The sequence below is a fragment of the Saccopteryx bilineata genome, chromosome 5 (genome assembly GCF_036850765.1).
Source record: "Saccopteryx bilineata isolate mSacBil1 chromosome 5, mSacBil1_pri_phased_curated, whole genome shotgun sequence".
Taxonomy (NCBI): domain Eukaryota; kingdom Metazoa; phylum Chordata; class Mammalia; order Chiroptera; family Emballonuridae; genus Saccopteryx; species Saccopteryx bilineata.
In genome coordinates this window covers 33242091-33269564 of record NC_089494.1, presented here as the reverse complement: position 1 = coordinate 33269564, position 27474 = coordinate 33242091, and the positions used below count along the sequence as shown (strand labels likewise).

The 27474-nt window shown below is 37.1% G+C and overlaps 2 protein-coding genes across 9 annotated transcripts in view; one reads left to right on the top strand and one right to left on the bottom strand.

Annotated features, from left to right (window-relative positions):
• NBEAL1 (neurobeachin like 1) overlaps nucleotides 1–27474 on the bottom strand; it is a 181925-nt gene that overhangs the window by 99067 nt on the left and 55384 nt on the right. For 7 of the 8 annotated variants that reach the window (XM_066279146.1, XM_066279151.1, XM_066279145.1 and 4 more), the window contains 14 exons: nucleotides 22249–22335; nucleotides 19728–19811; nucleotides 17808–17906; nucleotides 17141–17721; nucleotides 15956–16088; nucleotides 14837–14956; nucleotides 13610–13913; nucleotides 10823–10908; nucleotides 4754–4843; nucleotides 2553–2721; nucleotides 1961–2094; nucleotides 1382–1541; nucleotides 1174–1276; nucleotides 240–396 (listed from right to left, as the gene is read on the bottom strand). In XM_066279146.1, coding sequence (XP_066135243.1) covers nucleotides 240–396; nucleotides 1174–1276; nucleotides 1382–1541; nucleotides 1961–2094; nucleotides 2553–2721; nucleotides 4754–4843; nucleotides 10823–10908; nucleotides 13610–13913; nucleotides 14837–14956; nucleotides 15956–16088; nucleotides 17141–17721; nucleotides 17808–17906; nucleotides 19728–19811; nucleotides 22249–22335 — 2307 coding nt within the window. The remainder of the gene's footprint in view (nucleotides 1–239; nucleotides 397–1173; nucleotides 1277–1381; nucleotides 1542–1960; nucleotides 2095–2552; nucleotides 2722–4753; nucleotides 4844–10822; nucleotides 10909–13609; nucleotides 13914–14836; nucleotides 14957–15955; nucleotides 16089–17140; nucleotides 17722–17807; nucleotides 17907–19727; nucleotides 19812–22248; nucleotides 22336–27474) is intronic. The other variant, XM_066279152.1, reaches the window with a different exon arrangement.
• Nucleotides 7608–8119, top strand: LOC136337637 (large ribosomal subunit protein eL28). Its single transcript, XM_066279157.1, has one exon. It carries the CDS (start codon nucleotides 7641–7643, stop codon nucleotides 8052–8054), a length of 414 nt encoding a protein of 137 aa, XP_066135254.1. The 5' UTR covers nucleotides 7608–7640; the 3' UTR covers nucleotides 8055–8119.

Genomic DNA, 27474 nt, shown 5'->3' with positions numbered 1-27474 from the left:
CCGGGCACTGGGGGTGGCTCCTTGGCCTCTGCCCCAGGCGCTAGAGTGGCTCTGGTCGCGGCAGAGCGACGCCCCGGAGGGGCAGAGCATCGCCCCCTGGTGGGCAGAGCGTCGCCCCTGGTGGGTGTGCCGGGTGGATCCTGGTCGGGCGCATGCGGGAGTCTGTCTGTCTCTCCCCGTTTCCAGCTTCAGAAAAATACAAAAAAAAAAGAAAAATTAGGTTATCTTGGGCACAGTACCTGTTCTTCTTCATTAATGGCAGCTATGTAACCCATAATACTTAGTATCTCTTCATGAGTTCCACCCTTGCACAGAAAATATTTAATTAGTCCATACAAAGAAGTCCTTATTGTTCGAATATCATCTAGAGACAGCTCACTATATTTACAATCATTCCTGAAAGAGAAGTAAAAGTGCAAAAATTGAAATTGAAATTTTTATATATTTGTACATTTTTATATAAATATTCATAATTTAAAGATGTTTCCATGTAATTATTAGAATAATATAATGTAATTAACCAATGTTACCCAATAAATTTAATTTTTAAAAAAGAATTTATGGTATCTTTGGCTTTTCTAAAAGGAAACCTTTTTTTTAAATTTTATTTATTCATTTTTAGAGAGGAGAGAGAGAGACAGAGAGAGAGAAGGGGGGAGGAGCCGGAAGCATCAACTCCCATATGTGCCCTGACCAGGCAAGCCCACGGTTTCGAACCAGTGACCTCAGCATTTCCAGGTCGACGCTTTATCCACTGCGCCACCACAGGTCAGGCTCTAATAGAAAACCTTTTAAAGTTAGGAGTTTCACTGAAAAAAATATAAATTTATATCTTATACTTATGTAACAATATTACTTATATAACAATCAGTGTGTGGCAGACACATCACTAACTCATTTAATTTAATCCTCAATACAACCATAGAATGTCCTTGTCACAGAACAGAAAACTTAAGCACAAAAAAGTTGAGTAAGTTGCCTATGGTTAGTCAATTAATGAAACACAGGATTCAAACCCAAAGTATCTGATCCATTGTTCGTCATTTTGACCTCCAGACAATCCTACCTCTATCAAGTTAAGATATTAGAATTGCTGGAAAATACATAATCTAGACATTTCAATCAAGTAGCAGGCAGAAAACAGCAAACTCGGAAGGCGTGAGGACATCATACCCATAATAAATCCTAAGTGTATCTAGGAGAAACTGCACACCATACTTCTTTCGGAAAACTCTCCTGCTGTCTTTGATGATGGTGGAAAGATACTGTATATGACCTAAAACAGAAAGCTCACTCTTAAATGATAAATCTAAAATGAAGTCACATATATTTATATATTTCTAAAACAACTATAACAGTTTGTCTAATAGCTTGCTCTTACCGATTTGAAAGGGAAAATCTCCACGGTTCCAGATACGGAAGTCAAAGAGTAAATATTGATACATTTGTTGCAAGAGCTGCATATTTTTCTCTAATGATACCTGTTCAATTAGTAATTGAATTGCCATCAAGACATTAACATCCATCAAGGTGCTTGGCACCTGAAATCCAAACAGAAAAGGAATCTGTAAAATTCAGTTTAAATTATTGTTATTAAACTATACTTTCAAATAATTTATTCAGAACATCTACTAAATATAAAAATCTTGATTAGAAAAATGTAAAAAATTTAAAACATTAATTTGTCTGAAGTCATGCTAGAACATATTTTTTTAATGTTATACATGGATTAAATATCACAAATAACAAAGCTAACAAGCAAGGCCCTGTTATGTAAGATAAGTAATTCTTGTATAAGGTGATTGAGTAGTTCTTAAAATCTACTTCTGAAACAAATTATATCCACTAATATAACAAGTTATAATAGTGTAACTTAAAAAAAAGATTTATTAGGAAGAAACCCCCCACACTAACTGTTAATTATAATCATCAGCCACATCTACATGTTAAACTAACTCACCTTCTGAAGTAAGGCTCCAAGTGTAGCAACTCCATGGGAGTGAATAAGATTATCCTGATTAATAGGATGTCTTTGAATAAAGTGTTTCACAATCAAGATAAACGTTGCAACTAAACTTCTCTCTAGTCTTGACTCTGTGGAATTGTGAACATGTCATTAGTTATCATAATTACTCTAATCACTTTTATATCATATTTTCTGTATCATAATGAATATTGTAACTACATATAAAGAATCTGGTTGAGAAATTTGCCTCTACCGGTCACTTACTCACAGAACACAAATATCAGAGAAAGCAACAACTGTATACTGTATACTTATATGTACATGTAAATATTTTCTCTACCATAAATTAAACAATATTGTCATATTTCCAGTAAGAGTACAAACTATGGATAAGAGTAAAACCAACATCTTAAGTTTTCTGATCAATGTATTATAAACTTCCTGAATTACATTAGTAAAATGAGGGATAGGCAGCTTCAGCTACAAGTAATTAAGTTTCTTCCTAATGGTAACAAGACATTTTATTCTGTTTCAATTAGTTCTCAAAATTTTCACTGACTATTTTATATTAATTTTTTCTTAATACCTGATGTCCTTGTGGAGGTCGATACCACCCAATCTCCTTCTACAGGTGTTATCAATTCAGAAACTGTTCTTCCCTTCATTTCTTCAGGAATCTGTCCTCCACTAAAGTGACTAATTTGTTCCAATAAAGGAAAGAGGACATTTAATCCACCTATGCAGTTTATGATGTCCTAAAAAAAATTACAACTTTTTAATTTTTAAAACAACAGTAACTGGATCACTTAATGTTTACACAGCATGTACGAGATTATAATTTACTAAGTCTTTAGGCAATGTATGGGATAGTCTAAGCTAAAGAAACCCTTGTATGGGCATATGCTTTATAGACCAGCCTCAGGAGTCACCATACTCAATAACACAGACTAAGCCAGACCACTTTTGCTGCCGTTTTGTTTTCCAAAGTTCAAGAATTCCAAACACAGGCAATCTAAACATGACCCCATAAGTTGACTGTATACCGTAACACTAATTATGTAAGAGGAAACTGTCACAAGGCAATTAGGCATAATGAAAAAAACCCCACAACTTATTTGGTAGGAGAATCTGACCGACTCCTCTACTTTCAGTTAACAAAAAAGGTGGAGTAAGGGGCTTCAACCAAAGTTCAAAGTGACTATTTTGGATAGCTTAACAAAATATGTTCAATATCCTTTGACATGTTATTAATTTCTCTGCCTCAGTTTCTTAATGGGGCATTTTCTAAAATGAGGATGATATTAATTCCCACTTTGTAAAGTTGTTACAAGGATTAAGTAAGCTAATATATTAAAAATGTTTGGTGCCTGACACATAGTGAGTCTATATTAGCTATTTTTAACTGCTAAAATGTTCTAAATTGCCATGTAGACCCCAGCTTAAATTTGTAAACAATCTCTTCATATTTACAAGCCTTGTACAAACAATCTTACAAGTGACAGCAAACATTAACTTACAAATTGGTAAACATGCCATAAATCTTACTATGCTAACAGATAAGAAGTATTCTTCTCTTAAAGTCAAAGAGAAAAAACCTTTATACCACACAAACAACATGAGATTAATATTAATTGATTGATTTTTTATTTATTTTTAATTTTTTATTGAATTTATTGGGTGACATTAGTTAATAAAATTATACAGGTTTCAGGTGCACAATTCTACAACACATCATCAGTATATTGCACTGTGGGTTCAGCACCCCAAGTCAAGTCTCCCTCCATCACCACCTATCCCTGGTCTACCCTCCTCCACCTCCTCCCACCCCTCTTCCCTTCTGCAAGCCCCACACTATTATCTGGGTATACAGTTGTTGTTTTTTCTTTGCTTACTCCTTCACCTTTTTCACCCAGCTTCCAACTCCCATACCCTCTGACAAGAGTCAGCCTATTCTTTGTGTCTGTGAATCTGTTTCTATTTTGTTTGTTAGTTTATTTTGTTCTTTAGATTCCACATATAAGTGAAATCATATGGTACTTGTCTTTCTCTGAGTAATATTTTTATGCAGGAAGAATTATCTTAATGATCTGTTTCCCTGCAAGAACAAATTGGTGTTAAGTGACCAGAAAAGGTTGAAATATGCCACATAGTTTTAGGCATTAATACCTTAACAGGTGGAGCAATTAACTAAGACAGTATATTATAAAGTGTTAAGCTGATTGAATAGTTTAAAAACTAAATTTTAGGCCCTGGCAGATTGACTCAGCAGTAGAGAATCGGCCTGATGTGTGGAAGTCCCAGGTTCAATTTCCAGTCAGAGCACACAAGAGAAGCAACCATCTGCTTCTCCACCCTTCCCCTTTCTCCCCCTCCCCCAAAGCCATAGCTCACTTGAGCAAGTTGGCCCTGGGTGCCGAAGATGGCACCATGGCCTTGCCTCAAGTGCTAAAATAGCTCAGTTGTTGAGCACTGAAGCGACAACCCCAGATGGGCAGAGCATTGCCCCCTAGTGGTCTTGCTGGGTGGATCCCAGTCAGGGCACATGTGGGAGTCTCTCCCGCTCTGCCTCTCACTTAATAAAAAAAAAAATTTTAATTAAAAAAAACCCCTAGATTTCAAGCAAATCAGTCATTCGACTATTTATTGGTTCATCCTTCAAATTGTGTATCTTGCCTGCATTGTCATTTTAACAGTGACAAATTCAGATCAATCTGGTGGTGGTTAAACGATAAAAACCCTCTAAAAGATCAGTAAACTTACACAATATATTGCCTCCCATTAACTTACCTTAATGTCCCAGTTCACCACTTTGTTTCCTGTTAACCTTCCGTGCAAATAATTAGAAGATAAATCAAGACAGATTGAATTTTTGCAGGCCTAAGAATTAAAATAAATAAATAAATAAATACATGGCCAACAGCTAAGTGCAATAAAGATAAAACATAACTTTAACTATAGATGGAACATTTCACCATAATTTTAAAAGGTACAGAGTATAGGCATTTCCTGGGTTACAAACAAAATAGGTCCTATGGGTTTGAAAATGTTTAAATATTTATATGCACAATGTTAAGACAGACATCTGTCTAAGTTGCACTTAATACGTAAATGGACCTGTTCCAACTTACATACAAATTCAACTTAAGAACAAACCTATAGAACCTATCTCGTTCATAACCCAAGGACTGCCTGTATAGTCAGGGAAAAGATGCTTACGATATTAAGTTTAGTATTAGTATTCTCTGAATGTTTCCTTTTTTTTTTTAATTTTATTTATTTATTTATTTATTTATTTTATGACAGAGTCAGAGAGAGGGACAGACAGGAAAGGAGAGAGATGAGAAGCATCAATTCCTCGTTGTGGTACCTTAGTTATTCATTGATTGATTTCTCATATGTGCCTTGACTGAGGGGGGAGGCCACTACAGCAGACTGAGTGACCCTTTGCTTGAGCCAGCGACCTTGGGCTCAAGCTGGTGACCCTTGCTCAAACCAGATGAGCCCACGCTCAAGCTGGCAACCTTGGGGTCTCAAACCTGGGTCCTCCGCATCCCAGTCCGATGCTTTATCCACTGCGCCACCATCCGGTCAGGCTCTGAATGTTTCTTAAAAGGATCAGGGACTTGATTCTAAAGTACTCATTTATCAAATTCAGGTCACTGTTGCTTGTCACCTGACACATGAGCTATAGCTAGAACTTACCATTCACCAACCACATAGTTTTAACTTTCTTCTCTTTTAAACCAATATATGCAAGAGTTTTTTACTTTAAAAAAAAATCAATGTTCTATTCCCATGAGTACTTCCTAGGCACAGTTTCATGATACACATAAAAAGTGTGACTAAAGTATGATATAGAAATAACAGAACAGAAAAATATATTACAATATAAAAATCCAATCATAGGCATAAGACACTATTTTCTCTCATATTACTAATTCTAGTTATATTCAGATTAAGAGCTTAGTCTGAAACTCCAGAAATTGTTGAAGTAATTTGTTAACTTCCATAAAGTCTTATAAAGCAAGTAACTTCACATTCAATCTGTAAATTTGCAGGCAACAAAAGCATTCTTGAATCTAATTCCTGCTCCAAAGGAAATAAACCTACAAAGTCAGCATGCATGACATAGCCGTTGCCGTCCTCTTAAGGCAACTGAGAAAAATTGCTTTAATAAAACAAGTGTAAATTGAGTTTATATTTAACTCAACATAAATAGAAATATCTTTCCCGCATTAGTACCTTACTTTCGGTACCTGTGTATCCATGATCTAACTTCCTAATGGTATGACTGTCTCCGGTCTCCTATCCCTCCAATTCGACTTTCCCACTGCAACTTGACAACGTTTTCTAAATGCATACCTAATCATATTATCTTCTGCTTAAAAATCCTAACCATTGCCTGCTTACTATTTAGCCTTTTATAGGAGGTTTGCTATCATCTGGCCTCCACTTGCCCTCTAATCCCATTTCCTGTCATCTTCTCTTCCTGCTTAATACCCTCCCCTGGTCAGCAAACTGTAGCTCGCGAGCCACATGAGGCTTTTTGGCCCTTTGAGTGTGGCTCTTCCACAAAATACCACAAGCGGGCGCTACCTTGATAAGGAATGTACCTACTTATATAGCTTAAGTTTAAAAAATTTGGCTCTCAAAAGAAATTTCAATCGTTGTACTGTTGATATTTGGCTCTGTTGACTGATGAGTTTGCCAACCACTGCCAAACTACATGTAGAATGTAGCTAGTTTTACACTCTGTGCCTTTGTAAGCATTGCTCGCTGAGCCTTTACATCCCTCCTCGATTTTGCCTTTTAAAATGCAAATCAAATCATCTTTTCTATATCTAACCTCCTGGAAGAACAAAATATTCTTCCTTTATTCATGAACTATATTTTGTACATAATTCCAACACAAACATTGTAATAGTGGTCAAGGGTATGTATTAAATCGGCTGGCCATTCCCTAGAATTATGAGGCTAGGCAAGCTACTTATCATTACTCAATCTCAGAAATCAAAAGATTCAGATAATACCTTATGTCCCCTCAGAGTTTTTGTAAGATTAAATAAAACATATAAAGCATTTATCATAGAGTTTAATATGTTATAAAGACCCAATAAGAGGTGGACTAAACAGAAAATAAAATGCTCATAAAACTATATTGCACTTATTTTTTACATATTTATGTAACTTAATATTTTAAGCTTCTTAAAGCCATAGCCTTTAATTTATTCATCTTTATATCCTAAAAATTCAGACAATTCTTGACACAAAGACACTCAAATTTTAAACAAATGGCCTGACCAGGCGGTGGCACAGTGCATAAAGCGCCAGACTGGGATGCAGAGGACCCAGGTTCGAGACCCCCGAGGTCGCCAGCTTGAGCGCGGGCTCATCTGGTTTGAGCAAAAGCTCACCAGCTCCAGCAAGGAGTTACTCGGTCTGCTGAAGGCCCACAGTCAAGGCACATATGAGAAAGCAATCAATGAACAACTAAGGTGTTGCAACGCACAACAAAAAACTAATGATTGATGCTTCTCATCTCTCTCTGTTCCTGTCTGTCTGTCCCTGTCTATCCCTCTCTCTGACTCACTCTCTGTCTCTGTAAAAATAAAAATAAAAAAAATTTTAAACATTTTTTTCGTCTCCGGCTTCCGCAGCGAGAGGAGCTGCCGCCATGTCTGTCCACCTGCAATGGATGGTCGTACGGAACTGTTCCAGCTTCCTGATCAAGAGGAACAAGCAGACCTACAGTACCGAACCCAATAACCTGAAGGCTCGCAACTCCTTCCGCTACAACGGGCTGATCCACCGCAAGACGGTGGGCGTGGAGCCGGCGGCCGACGGCAAAGGCGTGGTGGTCGTTATGAAGCGGAGAAGTGGCCAGAGAAAGCCAGCCACCTCCTATGTGCGGACCACCATCAACAAGAATGCCCGGGCCACCCTGAGCAGCATCCGGCACATGATCCGCAAGAACAGGTACCACCCAGATCTGCGCATGGCCGCCATCCGCAGGGCTAGCGCCATCCTGCGCAGCCAGAAGCCCATGATGGTCAAGAGGAAGCGCGCGCGCCCCACGAAGAGCTCCTGAGCACCCTCCCACCCCCACTGCCTGAAAAGCAATAAAAGGCATCACTCAGTCCAAAAAAAAAAAAATTTTAAACAAATGGATGGTTAAACATCTAAAAATGAGTACAAACATAAAAAACAGTTGAAAGTCAAAAAATCCTCTATAGCAGCTTTTCCCAAACTAGCATTTGTTACTAAATGAGATAAAATACAAAATGTGTTGTGTTAAATAAAGGGTGAAAAAGTAGGATAAAACAAACTAGCCCTGGCCGGTTGGCTCAGCGGTAGAGCGTGGGCCTAGCGTGCAGAGAACCTGGGTTCGATTCCCGGCCAGGGCACACAGGAGAAGCGCCCATTTGCTTCTCCACCCCTCCGCCGCGCTTTCTTCTCTGTCTCTCTCTTCCCCTTCCGCAGCCAAGGCTCCATTGGAGCAAAGATGGCCACAGCCCTGGGGATGGCTCCTTGGCCTCTGCCTCAGGCGCTAGAGTGGCTCTGGTCGCAACATGGCGACGCCCCGGAGGGGCAGAGCATCGCCCCCTGGTGGGCAGAGCATCGCCCCTGGTGGGCGTGCTGGGTGGAACCCGGTCGGGCGCATGCGGGAGTCTGTCTGACTGTCTCTCCCCGTTTCCAGCTTCAGAAAAATGAAAAAAAAAAAAAAAATTAAATTAAATTAAAAAAAAAAAAAAAAGTAAACTAGGTTGGTGTTTTTTTTTGGGGGGGGGTTGTTCTTTTTTTTTTTTTTTTTTTTTAACTGAAAGGAGGGGAGACAGTCCTGCAGGTGCCCTGATTGAGATCCACCCAGCAAACCCCATCTGAGGCTGATGCTCTGCCCACCTGGGGCCACTCTAGGCAACTGAGCTATTTTTAGCACCTGAGATAAAGGCTCCATAGAGCTATCCTCAGTGCCTGGGGCTGATGTGCTCAATCAATTGAGCCATGGCTGTGGGAGTGGAAGAGAGAGAAAGCAAGAGAAAGGGGAGGGAGGAGAAGCAAAAGGAATGGAACCCAGGAGTTGCACACATTGGGCTGATGCTCTATCACTGAGCCAATCAGCCAGGGCCATAAACTAGGTTCTTTATAGCAGGATTGTTCAAGTGTATCATCAGTCTCCAAGAGGGATATACAAACTTCAGCATCCCATGAACCTGTGTAACCACAGAACCCATGTATCATGCTATATCACCATTTTCAAGAAATATCCCTCCAGCCTGACCAGATGGTAGCGCAGAGGATAGAGTGTTGGCCTGGGATGCTTAGGTCCCAGGTTCGAAAATCTGAGGTTGCTGGCTTGAGGGTGGGATCACAGACACAACCTCATGGTTCCTGGCTTGAGCCCAAAGGTCACTGGCTTGAGCAAGGGATCATTGGCTCAGCTGGAGCCCCCTGGTCAAGGCACATATAATAAAGCAATCAATGAACAACTTAAATGCCGCAACTACGAGTTGACATTTTTCATCTTTCTGTCTGAACCTGTCCCTCCCTCACTCTAAAAAAAAAAGAAAAGAAATATCCCTCCAAATAAACTATTTTATTGAATATAGTTGTTATGTTAGTTTTCTTGAGAAAAAACAATGGCTACTTTTTTTAGTATTACAGAAATTTTACTTTCAATAGTAAAAATTCAACCCTAATTTTCAAAGTTATTTTGAGGGGAAAAAAAGGCAACCATAACATTAAAAACACCTAGTTAGCCATCATATATCTAGATAGATAAAAAACCTGATATATTAGGTAAGATTAAATCTGATTATCTTCTATCTACACTAGCTGCAATAAAAATAATTATAAAGTATCTTGATAGCTATGTCAATCTGCTTTCACAAAATGATTTGAGATGGATAAAGAAAACTGTGGCAAAATGTTAATAATTAGGAAATTTAGGTGAGGTGAATCTAGGATTTCACCTTACCATTCTTTCAACTTCTCTGTAGGTTTGAAATTAACTAAAATTAGGGGGAAATACAAACTAATAAGTAAATATTATTAGGTTAAATATAATAAATGAGTACTCTAGCATGTATAATCTCACACAGCACAAGCATTTTCTCACTCAGTGTCACACTGAACGTAATAAAAGCAACTGATGTTTGTTTACGACACTTCTCCCTTTTCTTCCCCCAGTTCTACCTTTGATCTTTCCCTCAGTCCCTGCGGACCTTCTGTCCAAGGAAAAGTATGCTTATAGGTGGTTTCTTTATTCTATTCCTAAGTAAACATTTCTTTTTGTTGTTGTTGTTTTCTGACTGACAACATATTTTAAAAAGTAACAAAGCAAAAGTTGAGCAAATTCTGTTTTCTCTCTCCTTCCAAAAAAGTGGGAGTAAAATGTTCATAAACAGTTTCATCTACTTAAGTCAGTTCATTAGTACAAATTCCCACTACAATATTCCCCATTCATACTATTGGGATGACTAATGATCACATCTGAACCCTAGTTGAAAGGTGCATCTTTCTTTGTAATGCTTCTCACCTTCCTTTGAAAATTAGTAAGTTTTTATTTTTAAGAGAGGAGAGAGAGAGAAAGGCAGGGAAGAGGAGTGGGAAGAACTTGCAGTTGCTTCTTCCATGTGCCTTGACCAGGCAAGTGCAGGGCCTCGAACCAGCGACCTTAGCATTCCAGGTCAATTTTTTATACACTGCGCCACCACAGGTCAGGCAAAATTAGTAATTTTTAATAGCAAGTTAAATCTCTCTCTCTCAATTACCCACAAATGACAAAAAAACTTAAAAAGGAATTCCAGTTCATAGCCTAGTTACAACTAGATGAACAATCCATGCAATTACTCTGACCTTTGCAGTGTAATGAAGGAGGACACTCCCAGGCAAGTCGGCCATGTCAGACTCTTGAAATTTCCAAGGACTTAAACAGTTTGGACCTGAAAATTGATTATATACACATATGCATATCACTGAATAGAAATGGCCTCTTAGGTTCTGTGCAATCAGAACAAAATTTAAAATCGAGCTGTTTCAAGCTACCAATATAACATAGTTAAAACACACTAACCAAAATGTCCTTATAATTTTATCACTTTCAAATCATCAAAAACCTAGAATAAATAGCCTGGGGGATGGATCAACTTCCATTACAGGGAGGAAATTTATAAAACTACTATCAAAAATAACAAAGCTTATTCATTAATTTATCTAATTTAAACCAATTCAAACTTATAAGACAAGATAGCGAAATAATGTGTATAGATAATCACAGAAATGAAGTAACAAATGAGTAGAAAAAAATTCTTGACTTTATCAAAAAATATTTTTTAAAAATCAAGGGAATACAGTTAAAACTGGTTCCCTTTTACATCAAAATATGAAGGAAACAGCATTGACCATTCCACCTTAATGAGGCTGTGATTAATCTGGTGTATTTATGTATCACTGGTAGGGACTGACAAATGGTATACACCTATTGGACGCTGATTAGGTAACATATATTGAGAGCCAAAAGATAGTCACACACTTTGAATACTTATCCATCAAAATAAAGGAAAAAAAAAGTTAAGTACAACAGGTTCTGCATATTTACTACTTGAACTTTATATCAATACTAAAATTATAAACCTAAGTAAATTATGCACTATGAATCCAATATATATATTATGCAGCTATTAAAAATAATCATTATGAACAACATAACACATAATTATTATTTACAAGAGTAGAAAAAGAACAAAATCCAAACTATAGGGCTGTGATGATTACATTAATGACATTAACCTGGAATTTATTTTATAAAGCTCAATTTAAAATACTTTGTTTTTTTTTTCAATTTAACATTCATATTTTTTATTTGAATTTATTGGGATGACATTGGCTCACAAACCCATACAGAGTTCAAGTGTACCCTCAGTATACCATCTGCACACCACACTGTGCACCCTTCACCCCAAGCAAAGCCTTTTTCAGTCCCCATTTCTCCTCCCTTTCTCCACCTCCACCTACTCCCACACCTGCTGTGTGTGATACTTCAGTGTGTTGTTGTTGCTTTTTTCCCGAAGTTAGAAGCAAGGAGGAAGTCAGATCAAGACTCCCGCATGCGTCCAACTTGGATTCACCCAGCATGCCCACCAAGGGACAGTGCTCTGCCCACCTGGAGCATTGCTCCGTTGCCGCTGGAGCCATTCTAGCGCCTAAGGCAGAGGCCTTGGAGCCATCCTCAGCGCCGGGGCCAACTTTGCTCCAATGGAGCCTTGGCTGTGGGAGGGGAAGAGAGAGAGAGAGAGAGAGGAAGGAGAGGGGGAGGGGTGGAGAAGCAGATCGGTGCTTGCTTTTCCTGTGTAACATGACCGGGAATTGAACCTGGGACTTCCATAAGCCAGGCCAACACTCTACCACTAAGCCAACCAGCCTGGGCCTCGGTGAGTTTTAAAGTAATGATGAAGTTCCAAACTTAGAAAGTTTGGACATTCTTATTCTTTTCAAAACCTCCAAATAAGAGATTCTGCAGTTAATATACATGATGACTTACAGGCTTAACTCCTGAGAATCTACCAAAATGTAGATATAATTTCAAAAATAATTTTGATCCAATAATAATTTGTGTTTAAACTCATAGCCAAAAGAAAGATTCAAAATAAAAATAGCTCATAATTTTATCTAAGGACTCCTAATTCTACTTCCTTCATAAATTCTTCAGCTATGTTAACCTATGTTAACATATAAATGATAAAAATGACAAGTGTTAAAATAAAACCCATGATCTTATAACCAATCTTACCCTTATCTTATGAAGATGGGCTTTTATTTTGTTTCCTCAATTTATGAAAATCTGTCAAAAGTATTATGGACTGAACTGCATACTCTCAAAATTTGTTTGTTGAAGGTATTATCCCCAATGGGCCTGTACTTGGAAATAAGGCCTTTAAAGAGTTAATTAAAGTTAACTGATATCATTAAGGGTCAGGCCCTAATCCAACATGGCCCCTTATAGGAAGAGGAAAAGACACCAGAGATATCTCTCTGTATACACACAGATAACAGACTTCACATGAGGACACAGCCAAGACAGCAGCTATATACCAGCCAGGAATAGAGGCCTCACCTGAAGTCAAGCCTGATGGATAATTGATCTTGAAATTCTAGCTTCCAGAATTGTAATACAATAGTCTTTAAGCCATGTAATGTGTGTTTTGTTATGGCAGTGCTAATGAACTAACACTAGGCATTTTTATGGATAATACTTGAACTATTTCCCAAAATATTGCTTGATTTATGTCTCCCAAAGAATATGGTGTACTATAATAATACTGTATAATGTACTTGAAAGTTGTTTAAAAAAGTAATCTTAAATATCATTAACATATATAAAATAGTATATTTGAGGGAATGGAGATGTTAACTATTATGGCAATCATTTTTCAATATATCTTTGTATCAAAGTACAACACTGTACACCTTTAAAATACATATGTTATAAGTCAGTAACATCACAATAATGACAAGTGGGGGAAAAGTATGCTGTGTGGTGAGATTTTTCCTCCCATTCAGCTTCAATTAAAGCAATTACACTTTTCAGATGTAGGCAACAGAAAAAACATAAGTTTAATAAATAGTATGACTGTAAGTACTCACCTGCTAAATATAACGCTTTCACCTGAGAAGGCTGCAGTGCTTCGTAGAAGATGATAACAGACCCCAGCTGCCCCTCCAGAGATGTGGGACATCCCCACTCACTGTCCTGAGTTCCTGCTGATATCAACTTGGTTATCAGTTTTGATTTTTCAGTTGTTCCTCCCCAGGAGGCTGATGACAAAATTCCACCAAATGATGTCCGATGAGGGGTAATGGGAGAAGAAAACGGTGGATCTGGGATTTGGGACGGTGGAGGAGTAGTGGTTCTTTGCCCAGCTGAACCAATGCAGCAAGAAATGAAAGGCTAAAAGGTAAGAAAGAAACAAAACAAATTACATAATTTTAACAAAATCCCTATTCTCATATTTAAAATGAAACAGTACAAATAAATACATTTTCTGGATCATATGTGTATGAATTTGTACACATAAGAAAACATTAGAGATGTTACCTTTGGCCTATTTGTTTTGGATGCATTATTTTTATAACTCACTACATCTTTTTGCAAATTTTGAAATTGAGTGTATATTAACAGAAGTAATTTTATCAACTTTACTATATTCTAAAACATTGAAAACTCCTTTTCTCCCTTCAAATTTATAAACAGAGAAGTATATACATCAGTATAGTAATGCTAAATTATAGGTTATCCAGAAATGGTCATCAAGATGAACAACAATAGAAATTACTAGAATCCTAGGCCTTGGGAAGTAATCTAATTCATTCTACTACCTTCAGAAAAGGCACTTTCAAAATTATCCAAATACTCTCAAAGAACATTTACCCTAATGTTTTTTAAGAGTCACCTTAGAAAATAAATTCTTATACCTAACTATAGTGTAAAGGTTTCAAGTTTCTTCATTGTTGTTTCAAATTCAAAGGAGAAGGAAACAAGTCCACAATAACAGTTTGCATTTCATATACTTGGAGAGCTTTATAAACTTAGATCTTTTCTCTGCTCTATGCAGTTTCTTTGGTTTTCCTTTGGCTCCTGTCTTTTTTGTTTTAAGCCTTTAGTTACATAGCTTTTTTTCTTGAATTGTTTTTCTTATTACATGTTGTCTGATGTCATCTAATGATGACAGGCTAGTTGAATTAAATGATATTAAATTATTATATCTTAGTATAAAGAAAACATTAAAATTTATGGGTACATATTTAGAATAAAGAACTGAACAAGAGTTTTGAATCTACCGGTCCTATAAAAAGTAGGTTGGATATGCTTACTTCATTCATGGCAGGAAATCTGAGAGCAGCAGAGACCTTCTGCTGTCCATTGTCGTAGATATAGACAAGGCTCTGACCAAAGGGCCTTTTTCCAGGCATGTGAACAATGGTTATGTTGTGCTGGTAAAGTAAAACATATATTTAAAAGGTGAAAATCACATTAACTTTTTGGAATGGCTTAATGACATTAAATCATTGAGTTAACTTAAGTTTTTGGATTTTTTAAAGACAATGAGTTCCGAGTATCTATAACTAGATTGTATGAACAGCAGACCATTAAGATTAAACAAAACTAAATGCTGATTAAAATGACAATCTTAAAGTAACATTTTTTTCATCTGGTATAATAAAAGCTCTTACATCTAGTCTAGAAAATCTACACACAACTATAACATAGTATCATTTCTGCATTTTCTAAGTCTATGAGTATTCTTTAGAATCAATTTTTTTCTAATGAGAAGCATTTTATATTTTTTAAAAGCAGACGAAATGTAGTTATTAACAATTCATATTATACCTGACCAAGTGGTGGCATAATGGATAGAGCATCAACCTGAGACATTGAGGACCCAGGTTCGAACCCCAAGGTCACCAGCTTGAGCATGAGGTCAGAGGTTTGAGCATAGGATCACAGACATGACCCTATGGTCACTGGTTTGAGTCCAAAGGTCACTAGCTTGAAGCCCAAGGTCACTGACTTGAGCAAGGGTTACTGGCTCATCTGGAACTCCCTGGTCAAGGCATATATGAGCAGCATCAACTTGCATCAACTTAGGTGCCACAAATACAAGTTGATGCTTCTCATCTTTCCTTTCTTGTCTGCCCCTGTCTGTCCATCTCTCTTTCTCTTAAAAAAAATTGTATTCTCACTTTAAATTGGAAAAATCAAATTTAATTCTAGAACACTTGAAAGAAATCATAACATTTCATTTTAATTTTTGGCAGAAAATGATAAAAGATAAATAGTATTAACCTCCTTACAGACGAACTTCAACGATTAGAAAGTAAAAATTAACTGACTCTCAGAAAGCAGATAACAACATCTGACATACATGCACTGAATGTGCGCTTGTTAAAGGAAAGAATCAATAAATTAAATGTGATGCTCGAAAGCCTTACCCAGAGGGAATCACAGAAACTGTGGTCAGGAAGCAGAACTGTTGCATATTCTCTTTTCGTGCACACTGCCACAACCAACATACCTGAATGAGTAATAAAAGCCTCAAAACCCATGCCACTTCCTGTAAAAAAACTAAAGAAAATATATATTATCAGAATTTTTAAAGTCTGTTATTCCGTTTTATCATCACTGGATCACACAAAACTATAACATCACCATAAATATCCTTTTCAAACACATTGTAGCTTACATTCTATTGCCACATGTCAGTCCAACCTTGCTTCAAAGATGATTTTTAAATCTATTTTGGGCATAAGAGTTTAGTAAATTATAAAAGGTAGTCTTAGAAGTGGAATTCCATTACTAAACTACAGTAAAGCTATAAACGTGCAAATCTTAAAAATTTGCCCAAATAAGATTCAGAAAGCATAAATACGTGTCTTAAAAATCAAAGGCATAGGCCCTGGCTGGTTGGCGTAGTGGTAGAGCGTCGGCCTGGTGTGCAGGAGTCCCGGTTCGATTCCCGGCCAGGGCACACAGGAGAAGCGCCCATCTGCTTCTCCACCCCTCCCCCTCTCCTTTCTCTCTGTCTCTCTCTTCCCCTCCCGCAGCCAAGGCTCCAAAGTTTGCCCGGGCACTGAGGATGGCTCTGTGGCCTCTGCCTCAGGCGCTAGAATGGCTCTGGTTGCAACAGAGCCATGCCCCAGATGGGCAGAGCATCGCCCCCTGGTGGGCACGCCAGGTGGATCCCGGTTGGGTGCATGCAAGAGTCTGTCTGACTGCCTCCCCATTTCCAACTTCAGGAAAAAAAAAAAAAAAAAAAAAAAATCAAAGGCATACTAAAAATTATTACTGAAGTAACTAATTTTGTTTAGACATATATATATAGAGAGGTTTTCTGGTCCTTCAAATTATTATATAGCACCTTCCTTGGGACATAGAGGTTATCATTCAATTTCAAATTTATAATTCCTTTTTTCCTCAGTTTTACAATATTTGTAAGATGGAACTTATTTCCAAACTAACCTCAAGCTAACTAGCAAAATATTTTATACATTATTTTGAAAGCAACAAAAGCAACTATAATGAGGATGAGGAAACTTCAGATAACGTGTACACTTAAAAACTCGGTATCAAATAACCTATGACAGTATTCACTTAAATTTCATAACTTGTACCAGTACCTGTACAACTGTTTTCTTTTTCCTCCTTTGTTAGCATTGTCAAGAGTCAACTGATCCTGATCTAAGCAAAACCAAGCATTGAAGGAAAAGGCGGATCCTGGCCATTTCTGTATAGAAGGCACAGAAATTCCTGCCATACTATGTGATAAATTGAAATACTGCAGTGCACTTTCTAGACTCTGTTTTCGGGCCATTGTCAGGATTGCTCGAGTCACAGGAGTAGTATAAGGGTGAATACACTCAGATTCATCCACTCTCAGCAATCTCAGTAGTCCACAGATTTCTTCTGAGCTCACTGACTGACTCCCCAAGGAACCATGGAGAGCAATCAGGTTCTCAGCACAAGTTCGATGAAGGGAAGAATGGGAATCAAGGGTTGCAATAATTCTAATTCCCATGTTTGCATTGACACAAGTAGTTCGACTCTGCCGATTAATACAACAAATTCTTTTCAGCCAATCAGAGATGAAGATCTGCAGGTCATGGGATTCTAGCTCAGGAAGCCACTGGATAAGAAGCAGGAGAGGCTGGACATTACTAATGCCCAAAATCCCAACTGAAGTGTGGTCACCCTCTACAGCCTGTAAAGCAGCATAAGAGATAAAAGGTTAGTTACCATCCTTGAGGTGGAAATAATGGAACTTCTAATAAAAGCTAAAATACTCACCATATTCATAAGTTCTTTAAGTAGTTCTAGTGGTGGCTGACCCAGGTTTTTTAATACTTCAAACATATGTGTATAACCAATTCTTTCTTTAAACACTTCCTAGGGGAAAGAAAATAAACATATCAAAGAACATTTTCAAAGACCAAATTTGCTGAAATATTTTCAAAAGTGTTGAATAATATCCATTTAAGCTAACTGACTTAGTATTAAAAAGATTATAAATTCAACATTTGTTTTCTCAAATCACACGCCTTCATCTTAAACTCCATGTGACTGCTGGAATACAATGTTACAATAATCTAACAAAATGTAAAATAAATGAAATCAGCAATAGTTGTGTATTATAAAATTATACACTAATACACTAATAGTACACTAATACACTGATACTTCCTTTACTTTCTTCACTTGATTTATAATTAGAGTAGTATTATATTAAGTCAAAACAAAAATGGAGAAAAATAAGGAGAATTTGGGAGTAACAAGAGTCAGACAGCATCTTCAAAGGACTAATGAGTCCTGGTAATTTTGAGTAGTGACCATAAAAAATACTGGGTAGTTTTCTTCTGACTCTGTATCCAAACGGTCTGAATTAGCTGGAGCATGGAGTCGGTTTCAGTCAAGTCTAAATCACATGTATTTTTGAACCAGTAAGACACAAAGCCATGAAGGAATATTTTATAAAGACAAGCAAAAAACCTAGCAACACTAAACTAGTCCAGTAAAGTAGACAAACTGGTTGTCTCTGAGGAGGAGAACCAGTTGACTGAACCAAGGGTAGAAAGAAAAACTTTTTTAAAAGGTAACTTTAAAATACTCTTTAATTTTAAACCATGCAAAGTATTATACATTATAAAAAAACTGATACTGTAAAAAGCCTTGAATACCATTTTAGTTTTGAATTTCATACTACAAGCAATCTATTATACTCATAAGCCAAATTACTTACAACTTAAAATGATCTTTTTCCTTACAGAAACCATTAAAAATGAAGATCAGACTCCCAAGCCAAACTCTAACAGTTGTACAAACCTACTAAGCAGGAATCTAACCAAGAATCATATATACCAACAACGATGGGCAAAAGTTAGTCTCCTAACAAAAACCAACAAACAGTGAGTGGAATACAACTGAAGACATGGCTTACAGAACAAGGACTATTCATTCATTTCTGGTACTAGAAAGGTAATTAAGGTATGGAATATACCGGTACTAGAGGTGATGGATAAAAAGGTAAATGTTGATAATAATACATAAAAACATTTTAAGTATTTACCATGTGCCGGGCACTATGCTTACCACTTTATAAAGATGATCCCACTAATCCTTAAAACTACTCAGTGAGGAAACTACTAGCACAAAATCAGCTTAAGTGGGCAGCAGACAGAGCCGGTGGTAGTGAATGAAATGAGAAGGGAAAGTCCTGAGGGTTAGTGACCACAACAAAGAAGCAGGATTTCCATGGCCATATGAAAAAAAGATGTTCTGAATTAGTAGGGCTGTTGACAAGTGAAAAATGTTCACATTCTCAGCAGTCATAAACTGACCTACCAGTGAAAGTGATTATTTTATTAAGGAAGAAAAACTATGATATAAAATTTAATTCTTTAAACACACTACCATAGAATCACTTAAAATAATCATTTGAACACCAGTGCTCTCTTCCCATGTGTTGACTGACATTATAATTCCTTATGGTTTACAGTTTAATCATTAACGTTTTAATCACAAAGCGGTGCCCACACTCTGTCTTGAAAATTATCAGAACGATTCCTATACTAATATGGGACATTTTGCAAACTATTTCATTTCAGGCTTGAAACCATATATTATATACCGTCACACATGACATTGGGAATAATATGATGAAAACTGGTATATCTAAAGTAACATTTTTGAGCTTGGGGATACATGTTTCACCTTAGCAGCTGGAGATTTGTTCATAACTGCTGTCAAAGCCTGAATGGTTGATACAGCCAAACAATCCAACTGTCCCTGAAATGTCTATGAGAAAAGAAAAATAGCAAGAAATTAACAAATGTAGTCTAGATTTGTATTCAGTGGAAACCTTTGTTCTGAAAACCTGAAAAAATAATTACTTGACATGCAATACACTCCTCTTCCAATGAAGTGGATTTCTGAAACATTATAACCTGCAAGAAAAGTTACCTACTTGACTGAAAATAAGCCCCGTGTCAATAGGATGGGTTACTTTCACTCATTACATTAAAATGTTTTGGGAAAAAAAAACCCACAAAACACCAAGCTTAATACATGCTTTCTTAGGAAAAAAATGGACAATCTCACAAGAGGAAGGGAGGGAGTCTATCACTAGAAATTCTATTATGTTTCCATAAATTCTATTATGTTTCTATTATGTTTCCTTAAAGTATAAGTTTTACGTTTAAATTTTATTAACATGTATAATAAGATGTCTAAAATAGTCTTGTCTACTTAGTTTCCAAACCCTGAAATGGTAATGTACATACACCAACCAATTAATCACATGTGCAACAAAAAATATCTATTTTTATATAAAGTGCAGAATCTAAAGTAGATCAGAAAATGAAGTATGTATCTACAAACACTGCCATGTTTTTGAGAAAATAAACTTTAATGCTAACAGTTGTAAGAAAAAATAACAACCAACTCTACTATGTCTATTTCTGTTTAAGCTTCATCATAAGAAAAGAGATGTGTTAAATTTCAGGTCAGTGAATTTACAGCAAAACACACAAAAACAACCTCAACATTACTAAAATAACTGAACATGACTATTATGTCATCAAGCTTAGTCAATGATGAAAGCATAATATGACAGCTAGAAAGATGTAAACTCTAATAGTTCCGAAAACATGCTTTTGGGAATATATTACTATGAATTGAAGCTAGTCATTCCACAAACAGAATTTTTCTCTCTCCCTCCCACTAAAAAAGATATGAGTAAAAGGGGACTCACTTGATTTTTACTGTTTGAAGCCAAGCTCTACCACTTTCAGGGAAATTATTTAAGCTGCTATCTTGGTTTCTGTTGCTGTTCTTTGTTTATTGAACGTTACATAAAATAAATATCACATATGTAACAAACATAATGCATTAAACATTCTATGTCCAGAATTTCATACAAGATAAGACCTTTCCTAGACTTCATCTAAAAATAGTAGGCAGCACAGTACCTAAAATTAGAAATACTAACATAAACCTCTAAGTAGTCTATTATAACTATTTTATTAATCTATAAGAAGGCCTTAAAAGGGACTAATACTTATAAAAAAAATCTAAAACGGTACTCTGTAATTAATATTGCACATTCATAATAGAAAATAATAGACATACATGTCTTTCTATACCACACTTCTATTTGTAAGCCTGAACATTAAGATAATGTTATAATAACATCATGAAAGCTCTTTCACAAACACTTTAGGAAAGGAAACAAAACAAAGCACTATTGTAGATGGCCTATCCAAATGAAATGACCTAATAATGTGTTATAAAAAGCAACATAGATTGTATATCTCTACCCTATTCCCACATAGAGTTGAATATTTTTTAAAAAAATTTAACTTTTATTCTAAATAAAGGCTCAAAGAATTCGGCATCTTCTTCCCTTCCTCCAAGATTCAGGTTGTCCATTGAATTATAATCATTATTTGTCAACAAGAAGCAAAGAATCAAGATATTAAAACTGACCATACATATTCACAAACAAAGCCCTAAAGACCCAAGACACCACAAAGTTTAGAAAAGGATGTCCCCAAAATATGAAGTCACCACCAGGTGGACAGAATTGATGCTGGGATACCATTCCTGTACTTTCTCCTCACATTGTAAAGAACACACATATACAGATGGCGTACTGTTCATCATTTATATCAGGGGTAGTCAACCTTTTCATACCTACCACCCACTTTTGTATCTCTATTAGTAGTAAAATTTTCTAACCGCCCACCGGTTCCATAGTAATGGTGATTTATAAAGTAGGGAAGTAACTTTACTTTATAAAATTTATAAAGCAGAGTTACAGCAAGTTAAAGCATATATAATAATAATTACTTACCAAGTACTTTATGTCGGATTTTCACTAAGTTTGGCAGAATAAATCTTTATAAAACAACTTACTATAGTTAAATCTATCTTTTTATTTATACTTTGGTTGCTCCGCTACCGCCCACCATGAAAGCTGGAATGCCCACTAGTGGGCGGTAGGAACCAGGTTAACTACCACTGAGTTATATCAACCACCAAGATTTTAATATATTTATCGTTTAGATTAAAAAATTTTAAAAATAACAATTGCTTGTAACAATTTTAAAAAATAATTTATGAAGATTAGACTAGGTAATGTTTGTATTTTAAAACAAAAAAAAGTACAGGAATAGTTGCTCCCATTGACTGATTTTGGACTCCAGCTGAAACAAGATGCAGGCTTTGTAGATACCTGGTCCTCATTTATTTCTGTCAGTAATTTGTTGGCAAGGTCTTTCTCGTTCTTGTCTGCCACCTTATTGTTAGCATTTAAAAATAGCTGTTAAAAACAGAGACAAGAATAATGGAGAAAAAAACATTAAATTTTAACCTATAAGCAAAAAGGAAGCTTAAATGGATTTCCATGTCTCTTGAAAATAAATCCAAGTATCCACTTGTGAAGTATAGCACTTTTAAATGGACAATCAACTATTCATTTTTAAATTAACAAACATTAAATCATATAATTATTTTTCTCCTGGAACTCAAATAAGAAACAGCAATAATTAACTTAGCTAATATTCCTATATTCTTAATGAATCAGCTGAGAATATCTCACAGATTCTCTCCCTCTCTCTCTTCTTCTCTCTCTCTTTCTCTCTCTCTCTATATATGTATATGTATATCAATCAATGAATAAAATGTTTGTGCCCTGGCCAGTGGGGCAGTGGATAGAGCACATCCAGAATTGTCAAGGTGGTCGGCTCAGTCCTAGGTCTCTGCTGCACCCCTGAGGGCAACAGTTAAAGCCGCGGTCAGGGCACATATGAGAAGCAATCAATGGCACAATTCAGTGAAAAAATGAGTGGATGCTTCTCTCTCTCTCTCTTTTCTAAGAAAAATAAATTTTAATGTTTAAAAAAGTAAAAATAGATTAGTGTACACAATATAGAAATTAGAAACCTGGATGTGAATTTTGGTTCCACTACTTATTAGCTGTCTGGTTTAAAAAACAACAACCAGCCCTGGCCGGTTGGCTCAGCGGTAGAGCGTCGGCCTAGCGTGCGGAGGACCCGGGTTCGATTCCCGGCCAGGGCACACAGGAGAAGCACCCATTTGCTTCTCCACCCCTCCGCCACGCTTTCCTCTCTGTCTCTCTCTTCCCCTCCCGCAGCCAAGGCTCCATTGGAGCAAAGATGGCCCGGGCACTGGGGATGGCTCTGTGGCCTCTGCCTCAGGCGCTAGAGTGGCTCTGGTCGCAACATGGCGACGCCCAGGATGGGCAGAGCATCGCCCCCTGGTGGGCAGAGCATCGCCCCTGGTGGGCGTGCCGGGTGGATCCCGGTCGGGCGCATGCAGGAGTCTCTCTGACTGTCTCTCCCTGTTTCCAGCTTCAGAAAAATGAAAAGAAAAAAAAAAAAAAAAAAAACACCAAAAAACATAAAACCTACTACTTCACTTCTCCAAGGTTGTTTTCTCAAAAGGAAAGAAATACTATCTCATAAAATAGGTATGCAAATTAAATGAGATAATCCATGCTAGATTATTAGCATAGTATCTGGTACATAATAAGGTTTTAATAAATGAAAGCTGGTATTATTATCATGAACAAATGTTTAATAGCAGTATTCCATACTATCTAGTTTAAGGGATATAAGATGCTCCAAACTGATGAAAGTAAAAATGAATAAAATCTTCCAGAAAGCAATCTGTATCAAGAATCTTTTTTAAAAGTTCTTCCTCTTTAAATCAGTAACTTTATTTCTCGAAATCTACTCTAACAAACAGAAACTTATACCCCAAATTTTATAATAGAGATGCTCACTTCAGATTTATAATAGTAAAAAATAAGAAATCATTCAAATATCCAACAATAGTAGAATAGTAAAATAAATTACGGTTCATCCATAAGTTGCAAGAGAAATCCTCAAACTTTCTGGTCTCAGGACCCCTTAACACTCTTAAAAATAGTTGAGAACCCCAAAGAACTTTTATGCGGGTTATATCAATCAATATTTACATCGCAAATTAAAGTCAAGACATTTAAAATATTCATTTATTCTTTCAAAAAATAACAAATCCATTACAAATTGATATAAATTACATTTTTATGAAAAATAACTATATTTTCCAAAATATACTTTAGTGAGGATAGCACTGCTTCTGTTTTTAAACACTTTATTTATTTGTTTGCTTGTTTGTTTATTTGGTGATGGGGAGAGAGAGAGAGAAACAGATAAGACAGGAAGGGAAAGAGATGAGAAGCATTAACTTATGGCTGCTGCACTTGAGTTGTTCATTGATTGCTTTCTCATGCGAGCTTTCATGGGGGGTGGGGCCTCCAGCCAAGCCAGTGACCTTGGGTTTCAAGCTGGTAAGCCTGCACTCAAAGCCAGATGAGCCCGTACTCAAGCCAGGGACCTCAGAATTTCAAACCTGGGTCCTCAAGTGTCCCAGGTCGATGCTCTATCCACTGCACCACTGCCTGGTCAGACATGTATTTTTACAACTCTCTAAATGTGTCACTTGACCATTATGATAATGTTGTCTGGTTAAAGTTTATTATGAAAATCTAATATTAAGGCCCTGGCCAGTTGGCTCAGTGGTAGAGTGTCAGCCTGGCGTGCAGAAGTCCCGGGTTCGATTCCCGGCCAGGGCACATAGGAGAAGCGCCCATTTGCTTCTCACCCCTCCCCCTCTCCTTCCTCTCTGTCTCTCTCTTCCCCTCCTGCAGCCAAGGCTCCATTGGAGCAAAGATGGCCCGGGCGCTGGGGATGGCTCCTTGGCCTCTGCCCCAGGCGCTAGAGTGGCTCTGGTGGCGACAGAGCGATGCCCAGGAGGGGGAGAGCATCGCCCCCTGGTGGGCAGAGCGTCGCCCCCTGGTGGGCGTGCCGGGTGGATCCCGGTCGGGCGCATGCGGGAGTCTGTCTGACTCTCTCTCTCCATTTCAAGCTTCAGAAAAATACAAAAAAAAACCAAAACCCACAAATATTGTTATGTGTATTTTACCAAAATTTTAAATATTATATAAACTTGTAAAAAGATTAAGAAAAAAATCTTTAATATTTTTTCCTCCATAATCTCGATACTGATTGTGTACCACTAAAATTTAATTTAAAAATCTAAAAGAAAAAAAGCTGGCCCTGGCCGGTTGGCTCAGCGGTAGAGCGTCGGCCTAGCGTGCGGAGGACCCGGGTTCGATTCCCGGCCAGGGCACATAGGAGAAGCGACCATTTGCTTCTCCACCCCTCTGCCGCGCCTTCCTCTCTGTCTCTCTCTTCCCCTCCCGCAGCCAAGGTTCCATTGGAGCAAAGATGGCCCGGGCGCTGGGGATGGCTCTGTGGCCTCTGCCCCAGGCGCTAGAGTGGCTCTGGTCGCAATATGGCGACGCCCAGGATGGGCAGAGCATCGCCCCCTGGTGGGCAGAGCGTCGCCCCATGGTGGGCGTGCCGGGTGGATCCCGGTCGGGCGCATGCGGGAGTCTGTCTGACTGTCTCTCCCTGTTTCCAGCTTCAGAAAAGAAAATGCAAAAAAAATAAAAAATAAAAATAAATAAATAAAAATAAAAGAAAAAAAGCCTGCTCAAGGTCACTAAGGCTCAAGGTCACATCCAGGCAAATGTGATTCCCAAAGTCAGGCTTTCAACTCTGCCATTCCACTCCCAACACTTTTTCCATAGAGCATCCCTCAGTTGCTCTTTTCATAGATTTTCCCTCCCACTAAGACTGTCTCAATGATAAATTTTTGTTGTATTTCATTCTAATGGATAGATGTGGAGAAGAAAGGGAATAAAATAAAGAAAAAAAGAATAACAAAACCACAATCAAGAGTTTTCCAGAATCTTATGACATAAGTCTTCGTGGAAATTATAGAATATTCTGTAATGCTGTATTTTTTTAAAAAATGAATTCAACCCCAAGCAGAGTGCTAAAGTCATTGTAATGGTTTTGAATCCTTCTCTTTACTACAAGAAATATATTTTCTTTTCATTAATTCAAATGTTGTTAGACAGAATTTTTAAATTTACATTAATTCAAAGGATATCCCCCTTTCAAAATGGAATATAGTAAAACTAACTCTTAAATGTTTAAAATTCATTATTCCGATCATAAAAATTAAACAAATGATTCCGTGGAATTGTATTTTAAGTATTTTATAGTAAGATGACACTCATTTTGGTAGGCCCTGAAGTCTTTACACAAATATTTAAGAAAATTAATGCATACTTAACTCGCTGGTGAATCTCACACACACAAAGACCACACACTGCAGCAGTTAGCCATAAGTTTTCCAAGTAATTCATAAACTACTTATGACAATTTAAGATTTAGTTGACAATGTTTCCAATAGGTCTAAATAGTTAAATAACAATTGTTTTTACTCTCTATTATCATACAAAATAAAATAAATGATTCATTCTTACTAACAAAAAAGTATAAACAGAAATCAAACAGACATCTTGTAGCATCTTGTAACATGTTTGGAAACTTAAAGTTTTCCCAATATTCCAAACTTTTTATATATTTGGGAATCATACCACCTATCTCCATGAAATATGTCTGTTTATCAATATAACCTGTAATCCTCCTATATTTAAAGAACAGAAAGCACTTTTTCTATGGACTAAGCAGTGACCACTATTATGCTTACAAACTTATGTATAACAATGAATTTATCAAGGGTAAGCAACCCTGGCCCTGGCCGGTGTCTCAGTGGATAGAATGTCAACCCAGCTATGAAAGTCCAGGGTTCAATTCCTAAGCACGGCATCAGGAGAAGCAACCATCAGCTTTGCCCCCCTGCCCTGCCCTACCTTTTTCCTCTCCCACAGCCAATGGCTCAATTGGTTCAAATGTGGCCCCCAGGCACTGAGGATAGGTCATTTAGTGCCTCAGGCACTAAAAATAGCTCAGTAGCTGAGCTTCTGCCCCAGACACGGTTGCCGGGTGGATCCCTGTCCAGACACATGAGAGAATCTGTCTCCCTATCTCCCCTCTTCTCACTTATAAATAAATAAATAAATAAATAAATAAATGGTGAAGGAAGGCATATTAATTCTCTAGTGGTAATCTGATACTTACATTAACTTCTTAGATAGTCACTATTATTTATATACTTAACTAATCAATTATTTACTATTTTATGCTATTCTTTACTATTTCACTATTGAGCATCAGTTACATAAATGCTTTCATGGATATTCTAACAGTGTGGAAAAATTCAATAAGCTGACATTAAAATCCTTATTCTGAAATATTCTCACAGAATCAGAATGATCCCCTAGTAATTTTCAGCAGGGAGTCCATGAATACCTCAAACAGAAAGATAAAAGCTCTTTGAAGTAGTTTTATTTTCAAAGGCTTCCCAGAAGCTTTTGAAATAATAATCAGAAATTATTTCTGATACCATATTGAAATTTAAGGACATATAATAATTAGAGAAATGTAAATTAGTAAAAAATAGTAAGTAAATTGGCAGT